At 30.2% G+C, this 25564-nt stretch overlaps 1 protein-coding gene across 1 annotated transcript; it reads left to right on the top strand.

The window, feature by feature from the left end:
* Window positions 1-1431: 1431 nt before the first annotated feature.
* On the top strand, window positions 1432-25068 carry LOC129914599 (homeobox protein orthopedia). Its single transcript, XM_055993923.1, has 3 exons — window positions 1432-2404; window positions 21528-22088; window positions 24121-25068. Exons 1-3 carry the CDS (start codon window positions 1482-1484, stop codon window positions 24539-24541), a joined length of 1905 nt encoding a protein of 634 aa, XP_055849898.1. The 5' UTR covers window positions 1432-1481; the 3' UTR covers window positions 24542-25068.
* The last annotated feature ends 496 nt before the right edge of the window (window positions 25069-25564 follow it).

The following is a 25564-nucleotide window of genomic DNA, read 5'->3' as shown; positions in this document are numbered from 1 at the left end:
ATCAACAAACTGTCAGCCATAGCTGAATTCTGATTGGTTCAGCAGGCATCCCGATCAATTGGTAACTAAATTGACTATAAAAAGGCAATCATCGTCGTCTGTGAGCTCAATTAATCGTACAGACTTTCTATGGGTATAACCTCGGTGGAGTTTTGTTCGTGCGCTTTTCCAAAAACCTAACTGACTGAATTTTGTTCACCACAAACAGTTGGTTTTATTTGCGAATCTTATATCAAAATTGCAAAAAAAAAAAAAATTAAATTAAGTTTCTTCACTAATTTGCTTTAATTAAAAAAAAAAAAAAAAAAAATACAAATAAACATTAAATTTTAAACACAAAAAATCATCATCTTTCGCTTCTGTGTCCTCAAAAGTCTCGGCCAGCATATACCAACGTACAATTTTCTGCGCGTGTACTGTTTTTCAGTAAAACGGTATGATGATTGTTGCACGGTATAGCAACAAGTGACAACGATATGTCTGCATGTGTATCATCTATGTATGTGTATTTGTGTGTTTAATGTGTCAATACAGTAATTGCTATTAATTAATTTACAACAATTTCATTTTGGACCAACTATACAGCATAGCAGAGAGGAATCTCCAAATCGAATCATCCATATTTCACACTATACTTATGCGATTTCCAATTAATTGACTTTGATTCCGTTCTCCGTCCCGTTCTGACATTAAGAGATAAAGATATCTCTCTCCATGTTTAAAAGTCATTTATTTCAACAATAAGTTGTAGAATCGATATCCAATAAAAGTGTTTTTTTTTTTTTTTTTTTGTATTGTTATTTGTGTTTAAATTAAATTCATTGTGAATAAATCACGAAACAATTAATAAGAACCTGTTGAATATGACAATTAATTTTTGACATTTTGACACTATTGTCAATATATAAAGGATATACCTTACAAAGGTGTTTGTGTGTGCAATTGGATCCTTGCAGTTTTAATTAAATTTATCCAATGAATGGAATTAATTTGTCTGTTATTTTTTTGACAGTAATGCGCAACTATTGTGAATTTGGATTTATCGTTACTAGATAATATTACTATTTTATGAATGAATAAATGAAATAAATTAAGGATTTACTGAAAAAAGATGACATGTTATGTGAATGTGTACTTTATAAACAAAATTACGAGAACATTTTTTGTCAGTTTTTCATTTAAATCATCTCTATTGTGAATAGTTACATAAAAGATTTTGTTTAAATCTGAAATCACAGCTTTTCAAAATCCTTAACTTTTCCAACAGCAAAAACGCAAGTTCTTTATGTTAAAATCATCTTGAAGATTAAGTTTCTTGCTTAATTAAAGAAAAAGTGGTCCAGTATAAAAAATATCATTCAGCATACACCTTAATTCTACTTAAAATAATTCACCATTCTTGCCTGGTGAAAACGTATCCCATATTTTGTGTTTTTTTTTTTTTTTTCATTTTCAAGATTGATTTCAAAATTGATTTCAAAATGGAACACACACCCTTCGATGATCAAATTTTCGGTGATTTTTCTGGGCCCTTAAGTCCACTTGGAGCCAAGCCTTTGCAACCCCAATCCGGTCACAGTATCCATGTAATGCTTGGTATGCCTTCCGTTGTACAACATTCCTCACCCGGTGTTGTAGAAATGTGTACTCGTCTACCTGATTGTAATACCCTTCTTCCGGGTGGCTCTCCAAAAATGGATCCTTACAAGTCCATGGATTATGGCCAGAAGATGGACTATGTGTCGGTCAATAAATTGAGTTGCTATTCACCAACGCCCAAATATGAATACATTACAGCCAAGCTGGATCAGTACTCACCACCAGGAGGCGGTGGTGGTGGTGGTGGTAATAGTTCAAATGGTCTCATTGTTCGTGACTATGGCAAGTCCATGGAATACCATCATAACAATGGAAAAATGGACTACTCCAGTCCATCACCACATTCTAAGATGGAATACGATCATCATCATATGCAAATGTTCACTGCTGGACCTGGAGGAAACCAACAAAGTCAAACGATTCAAGTTCAATCTACATCAACTATGGGCTCGCCCCAAGGAGGGCCATCGACTCCAACAATGTCCAGCATGGATGCAACGAATTCTGGTGGGACAATCGTTTCTAACATGAACGGAGTCATGGGTAATAAAACGAAGAATGAAGATAGTGGATCAACGACGACAACGACACCGACGACAGCGACAGGAACGGGCGTTGGCGGCAGCCATTCATCATCAGTGAACGATAACGGTACTGGTAATGGTTTAAATGCTTCAGGAGGTGGTGGTAGTGGTGTTGGATCTAGTGGAACTGGTACTAGCAGTAGTGGCACACCAGGAGGACCGAATAAAAAGGCTGACAAGAAAAAAGGCGATCCGAACGGAATTAAAAAGAAGAAAACAAGGTAAGTGAGCTTGTTTGTAGTAGTATAATGGATATACATAAATATAGAAAAGTTTTTCACTGAAAATCAGGATGAGCTATATGGAGGCTGGCAAAGGCCTCTCTTTTATCCTTTTGTCAGTGTGTGATGTGGCTTGGGTTTTGGTGTGCAAGTGTACCTCTATAACCGGGCCAAAGCCGAACTGGGTCCTTTCGTTCGTTTCGAAAAGAGATTAACTGGTGGAAAGCGGTTGTGAATGGGGAAAGTTGAAAAGGCAAACGGTGTCTTTGTGGGAAGGTTTATGATATATTTCCTGCAAGGATAGCAAGAATTAAAAAGAGTTAAGGAACGAGATGAACGAAAAAATATATATAAAAGGACACAGAGTGTGTTGACTCTTTTCTTTTTTTTTTTGTCTTTTTTTTTAAGTGGTTTATGGTCGTGGATTGGGAACGATTGTTGTAGATTTCTTTCTTTCATTCTTTTTTTTTTTTTTGGTGTTTGATAACTAACAACTGGGTAGTATATGTATTTGCTTATGAGAATCAAAAGGACAACCATTTATCATTGTTCTGAAAAAAAAAGGAAAAATAAAGAAAGAAAACTGTCGAAGAACATACATATACCCATCTATATAGCTTGGTGAAGAGGATAGAAAAATTCTTTCTTTTTTTTCACTTGTGCTTTTAGAAAATATTTTCATTTCTGGCAAAATAATATTGCGATTTATGTTTCAAGATTGTTTTGTTTTTTTTTTTTTTTTTTTTTCGAGAAAAAACTTGACAATCTAGAGAGGTTTCAGCAGCAAATGAATTGCTATTAATCTTTTACTATTGCATTGAATTGTTTAGAATGCGAAAGAATATTTGTATTTTTAACCGGAAAAAAAGCAACACAAAAAGTTTAAAGAAAGATTAAATTTATGTTTGATGTTTAAACTTTTTGAATGAACTGAAATTCGTTTGTTCCTTGTTTCCGCATATTATTTTTGTTTGTACAATTGTGTTGAAATTTCATGAAAAAATTCGGTCTTTTATCGAATAAACAAAGCCGTATTGGTGAATTAAAATTTTAATTACAATTTACTAAATTTCAATTACAATTCAATATTTCACTCAATCAATTCAAGTATATTCCTTGTGTTGCATGTTTGTGAGCCAAAGTCGCATCTTGGGAAAAGGATTTTTCCGTCGGTGGTGTGCGGGTCAGTCAAATTTATTTTTAAGACCCGTGTACTTACATTCCAAAATTAATTTTACGCTTACAAGATCAGGTCACGTACAGAGAAGATGTGGAATTATTTCCTCATCCACCTCCATACAGCTTCGGCACAAATCGTTATAGAATATTCTATCCACGAAAATCAGTGATTTCGCTAAAATTTCCACTTAGAAAATGCTTAAGTGATTAAGATGGGATATTCAATAGGTTTCACAATGGTGTGAAAAGCTGTATCCACTGATTTCCCTTATATTCGGCCCTAGACCTAGTATCCGTCGGAGCGGAAATTTGTCCAATTTTTTCGAATCGGAGAGTTTTTATCTGTCGAAAGCACACCTCAAATCATGATTCGTATGAAACCGGAGAATTTTCCTCTCCACTGGTGCCGAATAAACATGTTTAGATGAGGACAGTAGCCTCCTGACAATGCAGTCTCTTATGTGGATATCGTTAGTATTTCTACTGATTGAATGACCAGTATTTAAATTGAATGACCATAGTAAACTTATAGTTCTGAGATCTATAGGTTTAACGTGAAAGCACTTGCCCACTTCCCGTAATTTGTAGCGGAATATGAACCAGATTAAGGCAGCTATAATTACGATAATTCAAAATATCAGGTTTTTTCAGTAACTCGATATGAATACAAATATTTTATATACCAATCCCCATAAAATCTTAAAGTTTAATCCAAACTTTTGAGTCCCTTTTTATGCCTGTGGTATGTGTCAATTAAGTTTATTTACTTATTATTTTGTTTAAGAAATTATTCTTTGCCTGGGTCTGGAATAAAATTACACAAGATTCTATATTTCATTCAACCCTTTGTCTTGTATTTGATTCAGCCTTTCTTCAGCCCTTGCCGGTCGTCAAAGAGTATTGATTCTCCTGCTATTTAGGGTTTTCAATTTGATATTATATGCATATTTGATATTTCAACAGGTACATCAACATCATAGAAATTTACTTTGTTTTGTTCGCATTGTTCTCGAGGCATTGGGACTGGTTTTGATCCTCTTTAAACATATCCTAAATATTTTGATAATTCAAAGCAGTATTAAAATCGATACATTATAGTTTATTTCATCGTTATGCATTTGGAAACTATATCGATTCTCATAAAACAAATAAATTTGAACAATTTACATTGCTCTGCAAATTTAACTGTAATAGAACAAATATAACTAAAGAACATCTTTAGGCCATAGCATATATGTTCATTGGATATGGATGCATTGAATTTGAAGGAAAGTTCATCAGTTTCAGTTTGATGAAACAATAGGAGTTGAACTTCTTAAATGGCATTACATTGTAACTTCATCGAATTCTAAAATACCGATCATTTCCAGTAAACCACCGCACCTTTGAGGATTCGAAACATTGTAATTTTTAAAATAATTCAAAATTGTTCTATGTGACTTGGTATTTAAGTAATATTTAACTCTGTTGGGGATGGAAAAAGTTATTGGAGTAAGTTTATTTGCAATCATACCTCCTGGGAATAGGGCAATATTGTAATATGACCAATTAATATATATGTAAACAATTTGTAATAACGTAACTGATACATCTATGAAAGCAACATTAATATGAATAACTATAGGAACAAATCAGTGAATGTTTCATTGGTTTCGGAACCGATACAAGCTAATTTTCATTATAAGTTTAATTGGCGCATTCACCTTTTCTTCACCGTGTTGGCTGTTCAGTTGAAGCCATCGATTCGCTTTTGATACTGACAACGCACATAGGAATATTGTCATCAAAAACCTGGCCATAATAATTTTTCGTGATTTTTGTCATTATTTCTGTTTAAAATGAGTACTCCTACAAGAAAATACAATATAAACCTAGTTTTTGTTATTTTTATTTTTTTACCAAAAACTAAAAAAATTGATTAATGGCCTGTACTCCGCCTGTCCACATTATTTTTCTCAAAATTTTTTCCTCATCCCTAATACGCAATTCTCAGTTTCTTTTCTCTCTTCCCCAACCTTAATTAAGATCACCCAAAATAAAATACACTAATGACATCAGTAAATTTAATTTAAAAATAAAAAACGTTGCATAAAGTAAGGAGTATTTTCTATCAGAAAGTGAAAAACTAATTGACCCTCGATTCTCTAAAGAGCACCTAAGAGCACCCAATTTTTGTTGCATTGTGTTAAAGAATATATAAACTAACTCATAAGTTTCAATTCATCGCAGAATAACGGGGTATACTAAAACAAAATCATTAAAGTTCAAATAATAACTTACCAAAAATATCAAGTTTTCAGATACTAGTTCTAAGCCCGAATTAAAATAGAAAAAAAACCATCTAACATTTTCAAAACTTTATTAATATCGTTAATAAATAACTGAAGAAGAATTCTCCATTTAAATTTTTTTAGATTTCTATCACAACACTTCGATATCGCATATAGAATAACACTTACCAAAATACTTCGAATTCAAATAAAAATGAGGAAGATGTAACAGTCAACTTTGAACTCATTTTTTAACAAGACACGATCGAAAAACAAAAAAAATGAGTGCAGCATATTGACACAGGTTTATTTTGCACCCACTTTGCCAAACTTTTTGGTGTCAATTTTGATTTTCAGAAAATCAACTTATGACCAGGTTTTTACTGCAAATACTCCTATGTGCAACGCCCAAACGACTGGCCATCGCGCATCGAGCAGATAAACATTTCGCTAACTTGAACTAAGCAGTTTTTTTTTCAATAAACCTTAAAATTAAACAAGTTGTGTTGAATCTAAATATGAAGAATATTTTCCAATTTGTAAATTCAACTGTAAAATAGATTACCATTTCAGTTTTATTTTGCCATGTTTTTGTTTATGCTCTGTGGTTACACCTTTATAAATCTAAATTGTAACCAACCAAAAAGTATTTAAATCAAACATTGTATTAATTTCTACATAAATATCTTAATTATCTATATCAAAGATAAAAACAACAAAAATTTACCTCAAAACAAAAATTTAATAAAAAAAAAAAAAAATAGAAAAACACATATTCATAAAATCATGTCTATTGATGAATAAATTAAAGTTTTACTACGGTATCATGACATTTTATTACAATTTATTGAAACCAAATCAAAAAAAAAATATATATACACAAAACAAACACCCCAACACTTTTAGATAACAATTTATAAATGAAAACTGTATACATTTTTCAATGTAGTAACTCCATACTAAACCGTGCGGAAACCACATAATAGGTTTAAACGTGTTACCCAATTCACTATATGCTGTGTATCCTGTCGAAAATTTAATTAAAAAAGAATTTTCACAGCTAAAAGCAGACCGACAGATATAACAACAACAACAACAACAAAAAAAGAAATTAAAAAAGGTAATATATATAAAAATATCTGCAACCAGCGCAAAAAAAAATATAATATACATAAAAACCAATATAAAAATATCTGCAATAAACATTAATCCAATAGCAAAATTTTTGTTCTTTTTTTTTGGTATTTGTCAAATGATTTTATTTTATATTCTACTTTTACTGATGATTTATTTACAAACTAAAATTGAATTTTTATATCGATTGGTTTTATACTCAGGTTCATATTAAACATCTCATAATTAATAGGTCATTTAAATAGAAATAAATGAATGACTAAAAATTTACTGACTAATATGAGCTTTTTTTCCCTTGAATAGTTACTAAATTAGAGTTTAATTTCTTAAATCAAAATTGATGTAATTTTGAATTGAGGTACATCTATTAATAGTAAAAATAGATAAGACATAAAAATTTGTGTGTTGTAAACTATTGTGATTATATGTTTGTTTTTTTTTTTTTTCAAGCAAAGAGCAAAGAAACTTCGACTAAAAGAACAAAGAATCTACACTTAGGAGCAAAAAAACGGAATCAAATAAATTATTTATATTAAAAACAAAAATTGTAATAGATAAAATAATGTTTCTTCAAGATTGATTCATTAATTCATGGCCTCATTTAAAAGCTTGAATTTGTTGCTTTGAATTGTTGGTAAAAACATAAAAATGCATACGGTAGTATCATCGCTATCTGTCAATAAATTGCTCTTCATTTTTACTTGCGATATAGGTACTATATATCAAGTTATGCATTCGTACAAAAAAAAAAGTTGAGATAACATTTTTCCATGACATTACGATGGTAGACAATGCCAAAAAAGTGGGTCCCGGAAGTCCGTCTGTCTGTCTGTCTGTCTGTCAGTCTGTCTGTCTGTCTGTCTGTATAAGGAGCTACAGCCTAACCGGATGGACCGATTAATGTCAAACTTGGTATGTAGCGTTATTTGGCGACTCTCCAGAGGGGTTTTTGGAATTAATTTTTTTGGACCAAAAATAACGGTACTTATCATATACCGATTTTAGTAAAATTGAAATATCTCGAAAACGGCTCTAACGATTTTGTTTAAAAAATTCAAATGTTAGTTTGAAGCTAAGGTTTATCTTCCAATGAAAAAATTTTTTTTTGAAAATCATTATTAACGGTACCTGCCATAGAACGGTTTTTTTCAAATCCGATTATCTCCGAAACTGATTATTCGATTTCAACGAAACTTTTTGTGAAGAAGCATTTATATAATTTACGTATAAACCAAAAATAAAATTTCCAAAAAAATAATTTTTGGATTTTTAAAAAAAATTTGAAAATTTTTTTTGAAAAATCAAATTTTCGAAAACGGGACATTGAATTTTTTTGAAATTTTGTTTTTAGATGTTGATTAGTGATTTCTACAAAATGGCATACCAATTTTATTTTAAAATTTTTTTTCCAAAAAATTATTTATAAAAAATTATTTTTTTTAAAAACGGCTCTAACGATTTTGAAAATTTTTTTTCTAAAAATGCATGTTAATATATCAATCAAAACTGCATACTTGTTTTGGAGGGCAATTCAATTTTAGATCTTATTTTATTTTTTTAAAAAACGAATTTTATTTTTTTTTTCCAAATTTCTATATAAAGTCTTAAAAATTTAAGCAACTTTAACTCTAAGAGCAAGTTCGTGCGACCCAGTCGTGCATTTTATTTTTTTTTTGTAATCTTAAATTTTCTTGATACTCTCTGCTTCAATTTCAGTCTTTTTTTCCTTACGTTACTATTGACGTTATCTGTCAATAAATTGCACTTCATTATTTTTTAATGTTAAATTTTCCAGATACTCTCTGTTTAAATTTCCGTCTTTTTTACCTTACATACTTCATTTATGTTGATTGGATCTTTATAAAGTGAACAAGTTTTTAAGATCTTAGCATTGATTTAAAGCTTTTAACATTCATGTATGTCAATTACATCCTGACCAATTTTATTATAGTTTTTACAGAACGCAAAGTTTGATTCCATATTTTTGCTTCTAAGTGTAGATAATTCCGCAAAATAATCATGTCGTGTAGATGCTAAGTGAAGAATAAAAAAAAAATTTTAAATAAAGTTCGCTGCTCAACTCTTTTGTTTCAAAAAGGCTATTTTCGGGTTCAAATCAAAATTATTAAATAAAAATGTTGTTGAATGCAAATAATATTTTAGTTTGATTAATTAAATTACGAATAATTGGATATGCCCTGGACTAAGGCTGAATGTGCGATTAAAGTATTGGAAATTGGTAAACACGATCATTTTAGTTAAAATTGAGATATTTGAAACCGGTTAACACCAACAATTTAAAATTTAAAATTTGGACCATTTTTTATAAATCTTGATTTTCGAAAATAAAAAAAAATATTAGAAGAGGTTTGTATAACTTTTCATACTTACAGAGAAGCTGCCTATGTAATCAATTTAAATTGAATTGAAAAAAATAGCTTTGAAAAAAATAACATTTTTTTCCACATAGGTATACTTTGACAAAATTTTAAGAAAATTCATTTATTCGTTATGAAAATATTGATTTAAAAAAAAAAAATCCTTTTTATTTATTTAAAAATTTCAAAATTAGTGTTTGTTTTGGAAAATGTTTATAAGTAAATTATAATCGATCTGTTTTTTAAAGTCGATCTGAAAATATTTTCGTTGAAATTGCATAATTTTATTTTTCGGTTATATTTTTATGAATATGTTTTAAAGATAACATACTTTCTAGAACTTGAATCTGAAATCATTTTTAGTAGATCCAAAAGTTTTTTTTTAAACACAGCTATTGGAAATCTACCAACTTCTTAATTTCGAAATTTTAGCAGTCTCTATATTTCGTAAGTTTTTGTATACTTTATATTTTTTCACTTAAGTATGATCTATCATAAAGTATTGTTTATTTGATATTTAAATTTTATCAAACAACATTATACTTTATGTTTTGCATTGTTTAACAAGCCAATCTACAACTCATGTCCTGGTTTATTCCTACTGATGAACATGACATTTTGCTGTTGCATTTTTCATTCCTCTATTATACAGCACAGCCACTGCCATGGACCAAGTGCAATGTGGCAATTAATTCACATTTGTTATGGTTTAATTAATTGAGTGGAAATTACCAACTGTATATATAATAATAATCATAAAGAAGTGATTTTTTTTTTTATTGTTTTTATATTGTATTGTCCTGGTTGTTTATTGTTTTCAAACATACAACAACGTACAAAAACCGTAGTATTGTATATCACAACTTCTACATCTACAATTATAAATCCTGAAAAGAGAAAAAAGTGGATATAAATTTTATCACAGTCCATGGATATGAATCTTTTTTTTTTGTTAAATTTTTTTATTATTTTGATAAATGACCTGTGTTTTATCTTGTTGTTAATAACTCGGAACTTGTTTGAATCCTGGTTTATTTGGGTATTTTTTTTTTTTTTTAATATTTCGGTAGGTATGTGAGAGAATTTCATTTGATTGCATTTTTGTTTCAGATTAATTCAGTGATGTATGTATATTTTTTTTTATTTATTTATTTATTTTGGACTGCTATATTCAAACTTAATATTTACATGCCACGTGTAATGGCAAATCATCCAGGACATATCACATTGGTATGTAAGCTTTATGACATATAAAAATCAGTTTTTGTTTTATTTGTTTACAAAAGTGACAACTAAAATTATAATTTAAAGTTTTACTGGTTCATATCACCCATTTTATGAAGAAAAAAAAAATGAAAAAAGTTTGAAATTCCATTCTTAATATAACTATTTTACTTATGTTGACAAATTTAAAAAATAAAATTCAATTACTTTGTAAGTAATTCATTTCAATTTTTGTCTGATGCAAGAATTTACTTTCCGTCCTTAAATGCAACAATGTATTCCCCTTTTGAAAAATAAATTTATTACCTTAATATTTTGTTAAGCCACCATACATTTATTTCCTTCTTAAACATTTTGCATTAGGTTATACTGAAATGGATCCATATAAATACCAGAGGTTGTGTCTTCTCCAGAATTTCATGGAATCCCATTAAATTTGAAATTGCAGTTGGGAATGGAAAATAAACATAATTTTTCGCATTCAAAATATGTTGAAAGATACATATAAACTTTCTTTTCTTTTTGAAATAAATACATTTCCATTTTAAACACTTTGACTCTTTAAATTTATGCTTATATCCGTGTAATGCAACTAATTAAAATATATTTGCTCAGATTCAAAGAAAAATAATACAACACCTTGCTGGTGTGAAAATTACTTGAATTTTAACTTTAAAATCTGTTAAAGTTTCACATAAGCTACAATAATTGTCAACTCTGTAAGCTCTGATATGAAGATATTAAAATAAAAGCATCGTTTTTTTTTTGTATAAATTGAAGTAGCTATATGTAGGTAGGATGCAGCATATGCACTCCATCTGTTACTACATGCTATGATATATACGACTGTCATAGCAGTACGTTGTTCGTGTGATATTTCTGTTGATTTGTAGAAAAAGATGTCGACGATGACGATGACGGCAATGACACAACAAACGTGAACGACTGCAATGAAAGTTGTTAATGGAATTAGAAATGATAATGACGTTTGTGAAGATTTATGAGCCAACAAGGAGAAAATATGTCACTGAACAAGAATTGCAATGTAGAAAACGTAAAGGACCAGCTATAATAATTATTATCCTTCACACGTTTCACCACATTTCAAAATTACACACACACACACACACAGTGTCAACAAAAACAAACAAACTCAAATAATTTTTTGAGGGTATAATTATGAATTCAATGTTGCAAGTTCAGTTAAACTATACCTCAATGCAAGTGCCAATCATGGACAGTGGGCTAGGAATGTACGTTCGGGATTAAGTGCCTTCTACTTGACTTGTAAACTGCTTACTTTGAACTTTTATAAACTTTGACATTTCTTTAATAGGTTCATTGACATCCAGGAACAAAAATTGAGGGATTTCTTTTTTTTTATGAAATTTGACATTTGCATTTTTGAGCTTCAAATTTAATAATGAAATGCACATCCATCACTATAATTTTTATTCAATGAAAACGTCGAATTGTGGAAAAACTACCTATGGACAAAACTCCACAGGGTATAAGTCTATAATGGAACTATGTCCGACCTCTGTGGGACATAACTCCATAATTCGATTATGGACTTACATAATATCCCACTAAAATTTGTGGAGTAACGTCCCATCTAAAATATTTCTTTTTTAATGAAAACCGTTTGGGCTCACTATAGATTTTATAGGTTCGAAGTTGGGTATAGCCAAACTTTCTTTGAATTTAAGATTTTTTTATATAAAAAACTTTGCATATAAGCATTTTGGTACTCAACCCGAATCCTAAAGTGAACCTAAGCAGGGCGGTTAGACCCAGTTTACTTTATTTACCTTTCAAAAATTTACAACTTTTTTCGTTAATTTTCTTTTTTTCTATTTACAATAGATCTTAGATTGTGAACTTGTGTCCCACCTTTAAAGAAAATGAACTGAGAAAATTTCCTTACTCCATACATATGAGAGTGTGATTTCAGAGTAATCAAGTTTTATTTTTTTTTTTAAATTGTACTTGCAGCGCCACTGTACAAAAACAATTTTTTTTTGTTTCTCACTTTTTGCTCTAGAGGGCACCACATTTAATTTAGTATGACTTCACATAACTAGCGGACGAAAAAGACGCTTCCAACGACATCTCTTTTATGAAATTATAATAAGTAGTTCAGAAGTTAAGATGCAACAGATGAACATAGATTTTGAAAATATATGTATCTCAGTTCAAAAGATGTACATAATAAGATGGACTCTCTGTTATACCAAACTGATAATAATTCTTGTTGCCCTTTAACTCCTTAACTATTGCATATGCTTCTGAAAGACTCTATTTATTTAATTATTTGAAAGAAATCATAAGACAGGGGTCTTTAAATTTGTAAAGCTTGAGTGAAATTATTAAGTTTTTGTTTTTGTTTTTATTGATATGTCACTTAGATAGAATAAAATTGTGTTTACACTTATTAAAAATCAATATTTCTACATCATAAAACACTCAAAAGCTTTCTTATTGTAATAAACTGAAAGCACTGTTAGATGAAAAAGAAATTTGTTGGGATTGTAAACCCTTCTGTTATAGTTACAACACTATACATGCATGTAAGTCCCTAAAACGTACGAATTTTCTTTGACACTTTCTGTGCTTAATATTTGTTTTTGTTTTTTTTTTTTTCAACAGCAAATTGTCAAGCACTCATGAACTATCTGTATATGTTTTTTTTTTGCTTTTGCTGTGATAGTGGGTGTATGTTTCGTGCGATATGTTCGAATATGGATCACGAGAATAGGTTTATCGATTTGTTTACATAAAATATACAATCCACATACACTTCGACATGTATATTGTATATCTCTTATACATCTGTGTGTGTATATCCATTTTTGTTCTGGAAAGATTTATCCTCGGGTGTATGCTCATCATCATCGTAAAATCTGAGATATTCATCTTTCATCTTGAAATGAAAATAGGAATAAATAAAACAACCATCAATGTTACATATACAACACACAAACACACACACACAGAAACACATACGATATCTGCCAGGAATATGGGATTCAAGGATTCAGTTTAACATTAATTTTTTATTTGTTTTTGAATATTTGCATAATTTTCCTTGGAGGGATTTGTATTATGCGTTATGTAATGTATGAAGGGGTCCCAATGCCATTTGTTGAAATTGGGTGTACACAAAGATTATTTGATTCTTATTTTTTTTTTTTTTTTTTTTGTATATTTTTGTTTATTTTTTTAATATTATTTTATTGGGTGTAACTTTCACTTTTTATTGTTTTGTAAACGTTAGATTGACTATACTTGTGTTTTGATTTATTTTTTACAGTTCAATGGGTTTTTTTTTCTGTTTTTTGATGTATTGTTGTGCTTTTGGTAATATTTTTTTTATACTTAAATGGCGCCCAACGTTCTGTTTCGTTTTTGTTTTCTCTTTGTATTTGTGTTGTTCTTTGTTATTTTTGATTTGAATTAGTGACGAATTTGAATAAATTGTAAGAAAGTTTATTTTAGTATAAATAGGTACAAAGTTACTGATTGAATTTGGGTATATTTTTAGAATGTATTACGTACCTACTTGCTTATAAATTCATTAATCTAGACGTGTTTAAATTTATAGTTGGTGTCCAATGTAGATCAATGTTTATTTGTTTATAAAACTCCCGAAATAAAAAATTTCTTCTTTCAATTGAAACCTCGATTGAAAGCCATTACATTTTATATATCTCTATATAAATCTTTTTATCTTTTATAACTTTGTCATATATGTAGAAATGAAAGTTACTATGTTTGTTCTTTTGATCAAATGCCATGTATTCGTGAAATTGGCGCCCAATGTGGAGCAATGAGTTTTTTTTTCTGTTTCATTCACAATACCCCACCAATTTGACCTCTAACCGTTAGAATAAAAAAATTTCTATTTGTTCTATATTCGAGTTCTCAATTCAAACTAGTCAAACCTTTCAAATGGCGCCCAACGTGAACCTTTTTATTTCTTTTGTTTTTCTTTTCATTCAGTAATGAATATTACACTCCATTCTTTTGTACACGACTATAATATAAAATGAAAAAAAAAATTGTACTTAGTCTTACAAAAAAATACGACTTGTTGTAAACATCGAATATGTGCACCGGAAATCAGATTCATTTTCAACAATTAAAACTATAATAGTAATTTTTCACCCATATCTACAAATATTTTCCTTACTACAAAACACTGGGGTGCTTTATGCAATCTAATATTACATTACAAGGACATTTCCTAGCAAGACCATGGCCGACACCCACTTCGCAATATTGCTCTCTTGTTTAAGTAAGATTAATTGCGGCATTTAACAGCCACTTAGGGTTCTCTATAATATCCGCCTCCGTTTCAGTTACTTTTCTTTATGTTTTGTTTACTTTTTTTTCTGTATTATTTTATACTCTCACTGTGTTGGTGTAAAACTTTTGAAAAACATTGCAATACAAAAAAGAAAAGAAAATAAAACGAACGTTCAACGTTTTTCCATATTAAGTCCTTGAAAAACGTGGCGGCCCAGTAAAACAAAATAGAAATGTGTAAAAAGAAATAAAACATACAAAAAAAATTCCATCCGAATGGACGTCAGGAGGACTTCTCTAGTAACTGTAATCTAAGTTGAACACCACACAAATGCATCCATGAGCTGCAGATTTACTTTTTACCGGAAGAACATTCATAGCACACATTCACATGGCTCTTAGTCACAGTTAGAGAATTTTTATTACCACCATATTATGCCATTTTCAAAAAATTACCGAGAGAAATTCTTGTTTGAAGAATGAGGACTGTGGGAAGGAAGTGGAGGAGGTAGTGTATTTAGTACTCTAAAGGCCCAGATTATAAGACAAGAAGGATTTAATTTTAAAATAAATTAAGCAAGGACACTATGTCTCTTCGAAGTACTTCTTTTTTGGATTTTAAAATTCGAAATTTATAAAAAAGAATTTTTTTTTTGAATAGAGTACATTTTCTTACAAATACAGTACAGTTCAGAATCAGTCCAATTCTATCGATATTCAATTTATTTTTTCATCTATTGAAGATATTTAATCTTAATATTTTTCAAGGACTAAAAAACTTGAAGTCATTGCGACTTCAGAACACAAGGGCCCAAAACACATTTATCTTTTGTACTTTATCTATAAGTACGCTACTGAAATGGGTAAAAGTGTAAGAAAGAGGCCATTGTCGTCGTTTAGACCGGGCAACACAATAATTTTAGCTTTTGTTGTTCTCTTCTGGATGGCATATAAAACATGAAGTACGAGTGGCATCAACATGTAGAGCCAAGAACGTAAATAACATGAAGCTCAACAATACGCTAGACACGAACAGACTATAAGAACTCTATATACACAGTGACAGTGACAGTACAGACGCTGAACAACAACAGACCAAAAAAACTGAAAAGGACCAAAAGTTACAACAAAAAAAAAAATCACAAAACTGTCGAAGGATAATGGCTACATGTGTACGCGCGTCGTATTAGTTGTGAAGTAGTTGCCTCGCCAGAACGTGAGTCGAAAACCAATGAATGAAAAGTCAGATTAAAAAAAAAAAAAAGGAAAAAAAAAAAGTTGGTAAGGCTATAACTTTTTCTTACGTAGATATAGTTTGGCTTGACTTAAATTATTCTCTTTTTATTTCTTCCTTTTTATAATAATTTTTTTTTTTTCTGTTTTCACTTGTGTATCATAAACGAGGCAAGGGTAGGGTTAGGGTAAGTTTTTGTACCTTACTGTTGGCAGAAAAAAAAAAAATAAAGTCAATGGTGTTCTTTGATTGAGTTGTCGATAACTTATTTCTTTTTCTTGTGAAAAATAAGGAGACAAAAAAGAAAGAAAGTTAAAAAAGGCTATTCAACATCCAGCGACCTATGCTGGTGACGAACATTGAGAAAATGAAGAACCAGAAAAATGGAACTGATTTAAATTGACTTTACTTTAAGAAAAAGTATTCAGAGAGTGTTTTATTGTGAATGAGTCATGGAGTGATTTTATTTTTTGCCTTCACCAAAACGGAAGTAGAGTGTAAAAGAATTATTTATCCTTAACAATGGTTGATAAATTAGATTTCTTACACATCAAAGAAAATGAAAGGATTAACACACAATTGAGAAATGGTATGAAAAGTTTTAATGAAAAAGAGAAGAAAATCGATGCAATTTAGCGTTAAATGGAGGTCAACAGGGCATTTAACTTGGCGTTAAAGTTTTTCTCTAAATTAAGTTTTAATAGTGGAAAAGAGAGAGAAATGGATGTTAATAGTTTAAGTTTTATTTACGATTAAGTAAAAGACGGTACAGATTTTTCTGGTTGCTGAGATTAAATTTTTGTAACTATACAATATAATTTTACTTTGTTGGATTTTAAGACAATCTTGAAATAGTGTTTGAAATGATACGTTGTTTCCAGTTCTTTGTTATTTTTATAATTATAAAGCCAAAATCGTTATCATTACACGGTTAAAAATTCTGGAGTATTTTTTAAATACAGCTCTTGTATTAATGCAATTTTCAATACAAAAATATTACATTTTAATGCTTCCAAAATATTAAAATTATTTTGAATCTTTTTTGTATTAAATTTCAATTTTTAAAATTATTAGAAAAAACCCCCATTGGTTGAAAATAAACCCTCCGGTATTAAATTCTAATCTTGTATTGAATTTTAATACCGCTGTATTAGATTTAAATATTTTTGTATTATATTTTAATATAATTTTATTACATTTTAATATAATTGTATTACATTTTAGTATAATTCTATTAAAATATAATACAAATTTATTAAAAACTAATATAAAAAGTATTAAATTGTAATACAAGAATATTAAATTTTAATATTAAATATTATTTAAAAAAATCCATTGTTTGAGGTAATTTTTTTTTTATCAAAAATTGTAAATTTGTACTTAATTGAAGGCGCTTTGTGTTTTTTCGAAGCAAAATGCATAAATTGCAGATGAAATTTGATCGGCAATAAGATTTTACATGCCACAGTTTGTGAAACAGATAAAATGGAAAAAGAATACATTTTATTAACTTTCAATACATTTGGTATTGAATTGAAATATTTTTGTATTATCTTTTAGTTAAATTCTTATTAGAAATTAATATAAAAAGATTTAATTTTAATATACTATACTTAAAATTTAATACATTTTGTATTAAATTCTAATATAAACTGTATTATTTTTTTATACAACTACATATATTAAATTTTAAAACATTTTGTATTAACTAAAAAATTTTAATATTTGTCATGTATTAAATTCGAATACATTTCTGGTGTAGACCTAACCCAAAAAGTATTAAAAAATTCGATTAAAATTTGTTTTCTATTGGTCACAATCTAGTTGCGGATGTGTTGCGGTGGTATTGCGGTGTTACCTATTGCTGTTCTGCAGATAAATCCATTTTTACTCGAGGTTCCATGTTTTAAGGCTAACAAATGCAAATACAGCTGCACTCTAGGTGTCGTTGTATTTGTTTTCTCCAGAAGTTTAAGACCCTGGCACTAACTATATGTAGGGTCCGCTTTAAAATAACAAGCCTTTTAAAGCCGTATTGATTGATTGAAGCCCCAATCGCTGAGAATATTCGTAAAGTCCTCTTATTTGGACTTCAACTTTTTTTGCGGCAAATATCTTTGACTTGGATTTGATGTAGGTAGGAAGCTATCTGAAAACAAAAACAGGACAGTGTGTGAATTTTTTAATTTAGCATATACAGGGTGTCCCACAGTCACCGCCCCAAATGAAAACCATAGATTCCTGAGGTCATTTTAAGTCGAAAAACTTAAGATGTAATTTTCTCGTTTTCGTCCCGTTTTCGAGTTACCACGGTTTTTATGATTTTTGCTCTCTTGTCCTTTAACTGGCCTTATCTTTGCCAAACTACGTTTGATTTGAAAGATTTTTTTTTACAACCAATCAAGAATTTATTACAGTTTAAGTTTGTCTAAATCTTTTTTTTCTGCGGACATCCGTTTCTCCACAATTTTGCATCAAACACAATTTTCTTCGTTTTTAAAGTTGTTTTTTACACTTTCATATCATTTAAGTAAAAAAAAAACACGTTAATGAGTATTAATTTTTTGTGCTTTTTATTAAAGCCCAGTTTATTTCCATAAAAAAAAAATAAGTTTTATTTCATAAAAAAGGCTACTGAAAGTAATTAAAAAAAAAATAAACAAACTGAGGGGATTAAAAAAAATAATTTTTAAATACAAAATTAATTTAAATGAATTAAAACTTTTTCTGAGCTTTATCTATTTTTCTTTTCTTAACCACAATAGCTCAGAAAAAGTTTATAATTCATTTAAATTAATTTTTTATTTAAAAATTATTTTTTTTTAATTCACTCAGTTTGTTTATTTTTTTTTTAATTACTTTCAGTAGCCTTTTTTATGAAATAAAACTTATTTTTTTATGGAAATAAACTGGGCTTTAATAAAAATCACAACAAATTAATGCTCATTAACGTGTTTTTTTGACTTAAATGATATGAAAGTGTAAAAAACAACTTAAAAAACGAAGAAAATTGTGTTTGATGCAAAATTGTGTAGAAACGGATGTCCGCAGAAAAAAAAAGATTTAGACAAACTTAAACTGTAATAAATTCTTGATCTTTCAAATCGAACGTAGTTTGGCAAAGATAAGGCCAGTTAAAGGACAAGAGAGCAAAAATCATAAAAACAGTGGTAACTCGAAAACGGGACGAAAACGAGAAAATTACCTCTTAAGTTTTTCGACTTAAAATGACCTCAGGAATCCATGGTTTTCATTTGGGGCGGTGACTGTGGGACACCCTGTAGATTGATTGAGTATATTGACAAATTTAACAGTTAAGACTGAGGCAAATAAAAACATGCAATTTTGAGAATTTTCAAAAAATTTAAATAACGTTATTGAAAATTTATTTCGTACAAATCTCTTCTTCTCTAATTTCTCCGTAACATAAAAGATTCTTTAAACACACAAAAAAAAATATTTAAGACGAACGAAACCACAATCTTAAATCAAATTTCTCACCATATTAAACAAAAAAATTACTTGGCCTTTTATGTTGACAAATTCCTTTGAACCCACGTATAACAAAGTCATCCTTCTTGTAAATCGGATTTAATGAAATTTTTGTTTGATAATTCCCTTGTATACGTCATATACATATAATGTATGTATTTACTATGGGAATAAAAAGATCCTCATCCATCACTTTGTCCATTTACAAAAAAAATGTCAAAACTAAATGACATACGTGTTTCGTTTGTGGTTTCTATTTTAGTGTAGATATTCCAAAAATATATTTTCGGTGTTTCCAAAACTTATGAAAAAACAATGAAAAAAGCTTCCGTAAATACATACCTCCCCACAGGGATCCACATCAAATAAACATTAGAAGGAATCAAGTCACCATAAACATTATGCCAAAAAGGGATTGAAACAAAAACTATTTACATATATGGCTAAAAAGTTGTTAACAACTTTTTAAGTTTTTGACCTTTCACAGGACTTTTGATTGTTTTTTGTGTTCTTTTGTTAAATTTTATATAACGAAGTTGATCTAAGAACCTTACAACGTTTAAGACAATTCTGACAAACAGATTATTGTAATTCCAAGAATGTTTTCTATTATGATATCAAGTGGTAATTTTTTGTTTCTTAAAAATACTTTTAAATAAATCTTCTTCATGTTAAATCAACAACGATATAGGATGCAATGAAAATTACCTCTTAATTGTGTTTATTCCTTTTCATTTCAACACTCTTATCATCCCTATATCATACATTCATATCTCGCACACCATACCTACCACCAAGCTCGACCGACCAACGACGACGATGACCGTACCCACTAGAAAAGCCCCAACTTTAACATTGTCATGAGTGGTGTGCTTGTTCGTGGGCTGCATAAATCACTAATTAATTATGACCTCGTGCTGGATGTCAATTGATTGGCATGTGTCCTTGCCTCCAGTACTGTTTTAAAATATTAAAACCCAATTACTTACCAATACATTATGTTCGCAACCGAAAAACCATTAATATACACAAAGGAGACTGTTCCATGTTCAGCGGAGCATTGACGTTGGGGTTTGGCTCGGTTTCGTCCTTTTGCTGCGAAGCAGATCCTGCTACTAACGTGCTATATACAGATTCCGATGCTACTGCAGAGAATGTGTACGAATGGGTAAATACGTTTTTTTTTTTTTTGTAAAATTTAATTTAAAGTTGCATGGCATGTCCTCGTCCTAGGGTGTAATATGCGTGTGCATAAACCTGTACAGAAGAAGGACATTGCATCACATACAATTCACTGTTCATTTTTTTTTTTTTTTTTATTTGAAAGAACAGTGCCCTTAAACAAGAGCAGGTTGATGGCAGGAAGGTACAAATATGTGTAGGGCGACAGTTTTAAGCGGGCGCTAAGGGAAATGGAAATAAAATAAAGTAACGAGAGATATATATTTGATTATTCTGCCTAAGTCGTTCCCAAGATATGAACAAATAATATCAGCACCGCCTTCAAGTGCTCTTTAAAAAGGTTGGGGAATGCTGTATACTCTTGGGAAGTGGGTTTTTGCTATCTTGGTGTTCTATGTGAGTTCAAAGGTCAACAGAAGAAGAAAACGATGTTGAATTGGTTAACATTGCATTTTGTATTTTGAAACCTTGCGAAAGTTATCATCCTAAATCCGGCCTTGCTGCATCTCATACGTCATACACGAAAAAAAGGTTAAATTTTTACAACCTGTGAGGATTTTATTTATATCCCTACCTATATGTTTTTTGTTAATTTTTATTTTATTTCTTATTGGCTTACCATCAATTTATTGATATCTGTCAATTTGGCGAGGACATTTCCATTTAATTGGTGACATTTTCTTATTTTCTGTTTTGTTTTTTTTTTTTTTCATTTCATATAGAACCACCTTCACTGCCTATCAGCTAGAAGAACTGGAACGTGCATTCGAACGTGCTCCATATCCAGATGTATTTGCACGCGAGGAATTAGCATTGAAATTGAATTTAAGTGAATCCCGAGTGCAAGTCTGGTTCCAGAATCGTCGTGCAAAGTGGCGAAAGCGTGAACCACCACGAAAGACAGGCTACATTAATACCAACAGTCCATCGACAGGTTCGTTGGGTGGTACAACAACATTGGGTCCGCCATTTGCAACATTCCCACAAACGACAACTGTAACACCTCCAGGCAGCGTTGATAGTTGGACCAGTTATCAGCCACCATACGAATTGGGTCCGCATTTTAATTTACTATCGCCAGCCGCAAGTCCTTATGGAACATTTAGCACTGCACAATATGGAACTTATGTACATGAGAGTCAATTGTTTCCAGTTTCGAGGCAACATTTTGAATATGGTAGTCCGCCAAGGATAGAGATGGGTGGTGATGATGGCGGTGTGGTACACCATAAGGTTGTGGAAAGCTATGGCACTTTGGATGACAATGGCCACTTGAGTGAGAGGTAAGTTGTGCAAGAACGTTGTATATATGATAATTATGTTATTTTTAATGTTATGTTGATAGTTGATATTTGGTTTTATGTACCACTATCCTAGTTTATGTTAATCTTTTGAATAGGATTATAGCATTTTTTAAGCATGGCTTACTGATATACGATATTTGACAAAAAAAAAATAACCATTTTAAATTTCATATAACAGATAGTGAAGAAACCGTTAGGAAAAAGCCGCAGTACAAATAGCCAGAAAGAGGGATTATTCATAATTATTGTAAACTATTTCTCTAGAAGTTTATTTTGTATTTTTTACTTTAAATAAAAATGTCAAAGAAGAATTGACATTTCTCGTCACAAAATTAAATTACTTAAAAACATTTGAGTTCCATTTTAATCAAAAACATGAATGATTAATGTTGATGCTTAACCCCTTGTAGCCCCATGTAACATTTCTGTAACAAACCGAAAAAGATCACACAAAAGCTGTACAAACTTTATTTTTTTATCTTATGAAGCTTCTAACATAGTCTTTAAGTATTGCTTTATCGAAAAAGTACGTCATATTTTTAATAAATGGCACCAATAGTTTTTTATTGGCAGTTAATGTTGAAAGTTGCGTGTTTTTGAAAACAAGCAAATTTGTGCAAAAGCTACGAAATTCAGAAAAAATAGTTTTTCTGGTTAAACCAACGGGGTTTAGTTTTTTGAGGAAACTGCCTAAAAACAAATATTAGATAGGTTTTTGCTCGAATTTTTGCATTTTTATATGAAAATAAATAAAATAGGTAAAGGCCTATCTATTGACATTATTAATTTTAAAATTTACGATCATGGGTTACAAGGGGTTAAATGTTGAAAAGTTTTTTAAGCTTTGGGAAAAATTACAGAATTTGAAAAAAAGGCCAACAACGCATTTTCCTTGGAATCACTTGGAAAATTACCATAATTAAACCAAGAATTTTTTAAAAGCAGTTTTTCAAACAAAAAACTGGAAAATAAGCTTTATCAGTATCAAAATTCAAAAATAATCCGTCCACCTGTTTAAGCAAGAACACTGCACACTGCAAAGAATGATGAATTTTAAGAATAAATCCACTTTTTTGATTGTCTCCACCTTAGTAGTTTTGGTTTGGTTTTAATCTTCCAGCATTTTTTTTCTCTAATTCAGAACATGTGAATGTATTTTAAAGCATTAAATTTAACTTACAAACCATTTTATTGGGTAAAAAAGCGAATAAAAATACAAATATACACAAATACGTTCAGGATTTTGTAGGTACACTCGGGCGTATGTGGAATATTTTCTTAAATTTGTCTTTAAACAGAATTTGAAGATTTTAGAATGTTTAAATTTGAATAATCAAAAACAAAATTATTTTAAACTTTTAAAACAAAAGATATTTAAAATTCAACAGGAACTCCATTAATTTTAAACTTTAAATTTTAAAACTTTTGAATACAATCTTCATCGAATAATGAGAGCATATAAAACTACATTATTTCCCAACGTCTAAAGAGCTTAGAACACAAATCGCAAAAGAGTATTTATGTTTACCTATTCATAGATAAATCTACGTACATTTATTATATACTCCTAGAAAGAACAGCTTTTCTATCTTCTCAAACAATAAAGGCAATGCTTTTATTATCATTCCTCTCTACCTTTTCTTTTAAACTAATTAAAAACTTAATCCAAATTCAAAGGACAATACAATTGACCAACAGCTTGACTGAAATTGCTCACAATACACCTTCATTCGTCACCTTATATAAATGTATGTATATGTATGTCAATATATCTTTAGAAAGAAAGGATAGCGTAGGGAGCAGATAAAGTGGTAATTAAATCTCCCCACCCCTCCATTCTAATTGGCATTAATTATTCCCGTACCTGTGTGTCACAATCCCATAGTCTGGTATCCTTTTGCCTCCCTCTCTGGACAGCTTTTCAGTTCATAGTTTGTTAGCACATCTTTCTAATTTTGTATCACTATCTTCGCTCTCTCTCAATGTCTATATTTGTTGTTTCTTCTTGCAGCATATCTCATCAACAGCATCAGAATGGAAAGTATCTCGATGAACCAAAGTACGTACATTCAATTAGCAGTTTAGATGAGTCAGCTAAATATCCTGGTAGTTGTCACTTGGATCCCCAACACCAGCACCAACAACAACAACAACAACAGCAACAACAACAACATAACCAGGAACTTAAACAGCAGCATCAACAAACCCACTTTGTTGGTGCACCACCTCCACCAACATCACACCAGCCACAACAATCACAATCATCATCCCAGCAACATCAGCAACAAGGACCCCCATCGGGATGCCATCCAGCCAATGCTGCCGTTGCGACCGCCAACGATGATCCCACCGATGCTATGTCAACGGTAATTAAGAGCGAGGACTCCAGCACTGTCACCCATAGTTATGTGCTACCCCCTTTTATGCATTGAAAGAGACGCAGCTCTACCGAAGTGAAAGAATCCAACAATGATAGTTGACGTCGTCGTTGGTTTTAACTCCCGCTACTAGTAAAAGTGTTAACAAAAGACTTGGTCCCCTGGGGCGATCAATGTCGTCAACATTATCACAGCACCCACCTAGTAGTAATAACAACAACTTTGCCGCCAAATGCGGAATGAAAGTGAACCGCAGTCATATCAATATATAAATTAATTTCATTTTGACAATCGATAAACCAATGGAGAGATGAATAAGTTAACACTAATAATTAAAATTTAAAAATTTAATTTAAAATCATGGTAGTATTTTTTAAATTTTATTAATTTTCAATTCAAATTATTTATATGTGATTCAGAAATTTTTGGGAGTAGCTAGTGAGATTTGAAAGGACATTCCATTATTAACTCAAGTAGGTACTTGGTTTAAACAAAAACAAAAAACAAAGAATTCAGAGTTCCATTTCCATGTCTCAAATCAAATTCAAGGCTTAACAACGAACAAACAAAAATTTAGCAATTTAACACACAGAGAAAAATATGACCCGCTAAAAACTAACAGATTGCCATATTGTTTTACCGTCCATACATTTCATAAGGAAATCTTATTAAAATCAACGATTATTAAGGTTTTTTTAAGGAGATTTCTTATTATTTTTATAGAGAAAATCTTATTAAAATTTGACTGAAAAGTTGATTTTTTTTGCAACTTAAGCACTAGAACAAAAATCGCGATCAATATTTTCATGGCAGGTTGGTTCAGGTGGTAAGGTGGGCGACTAATGATTTGAAGTCTCCAGTTCGATTCCCAGCCTGGTCATCTTTTTTTTTTATTTTTTTTCAGATTTTAAAACAATAAGGAAAACCCGATTGTTTTAATAAGGTTTCCTTCTTGGATGAAAACCATAGAGAAATCTTATTGTTTTTGTTCTATTTTATGTGGTCTATTTTTCTCTGTGCATGAAATTTTATTTCAATACTGCTATAAAATTTTTGTTTGTAAGTTTATAAACAACC

Source organism: Episyrphus balteatus, chromosome 3 (genome assembly GCF_945859705.1).
Source record: "Episyrphus balteatus chromosome 3, idEpiBalt1.1, whole genome shotgun sequence".
In the NCBI taxonomy this organism is placed as follows: Eukaryota; Metazoa; Arthropoda; class Insecta; order Diptera; family Syrphidae; genus Episyrphus; species Episyrphus balteatus.
This window is presented reverse-complemented; position numbering and strand designations above follow the sequence as displayed.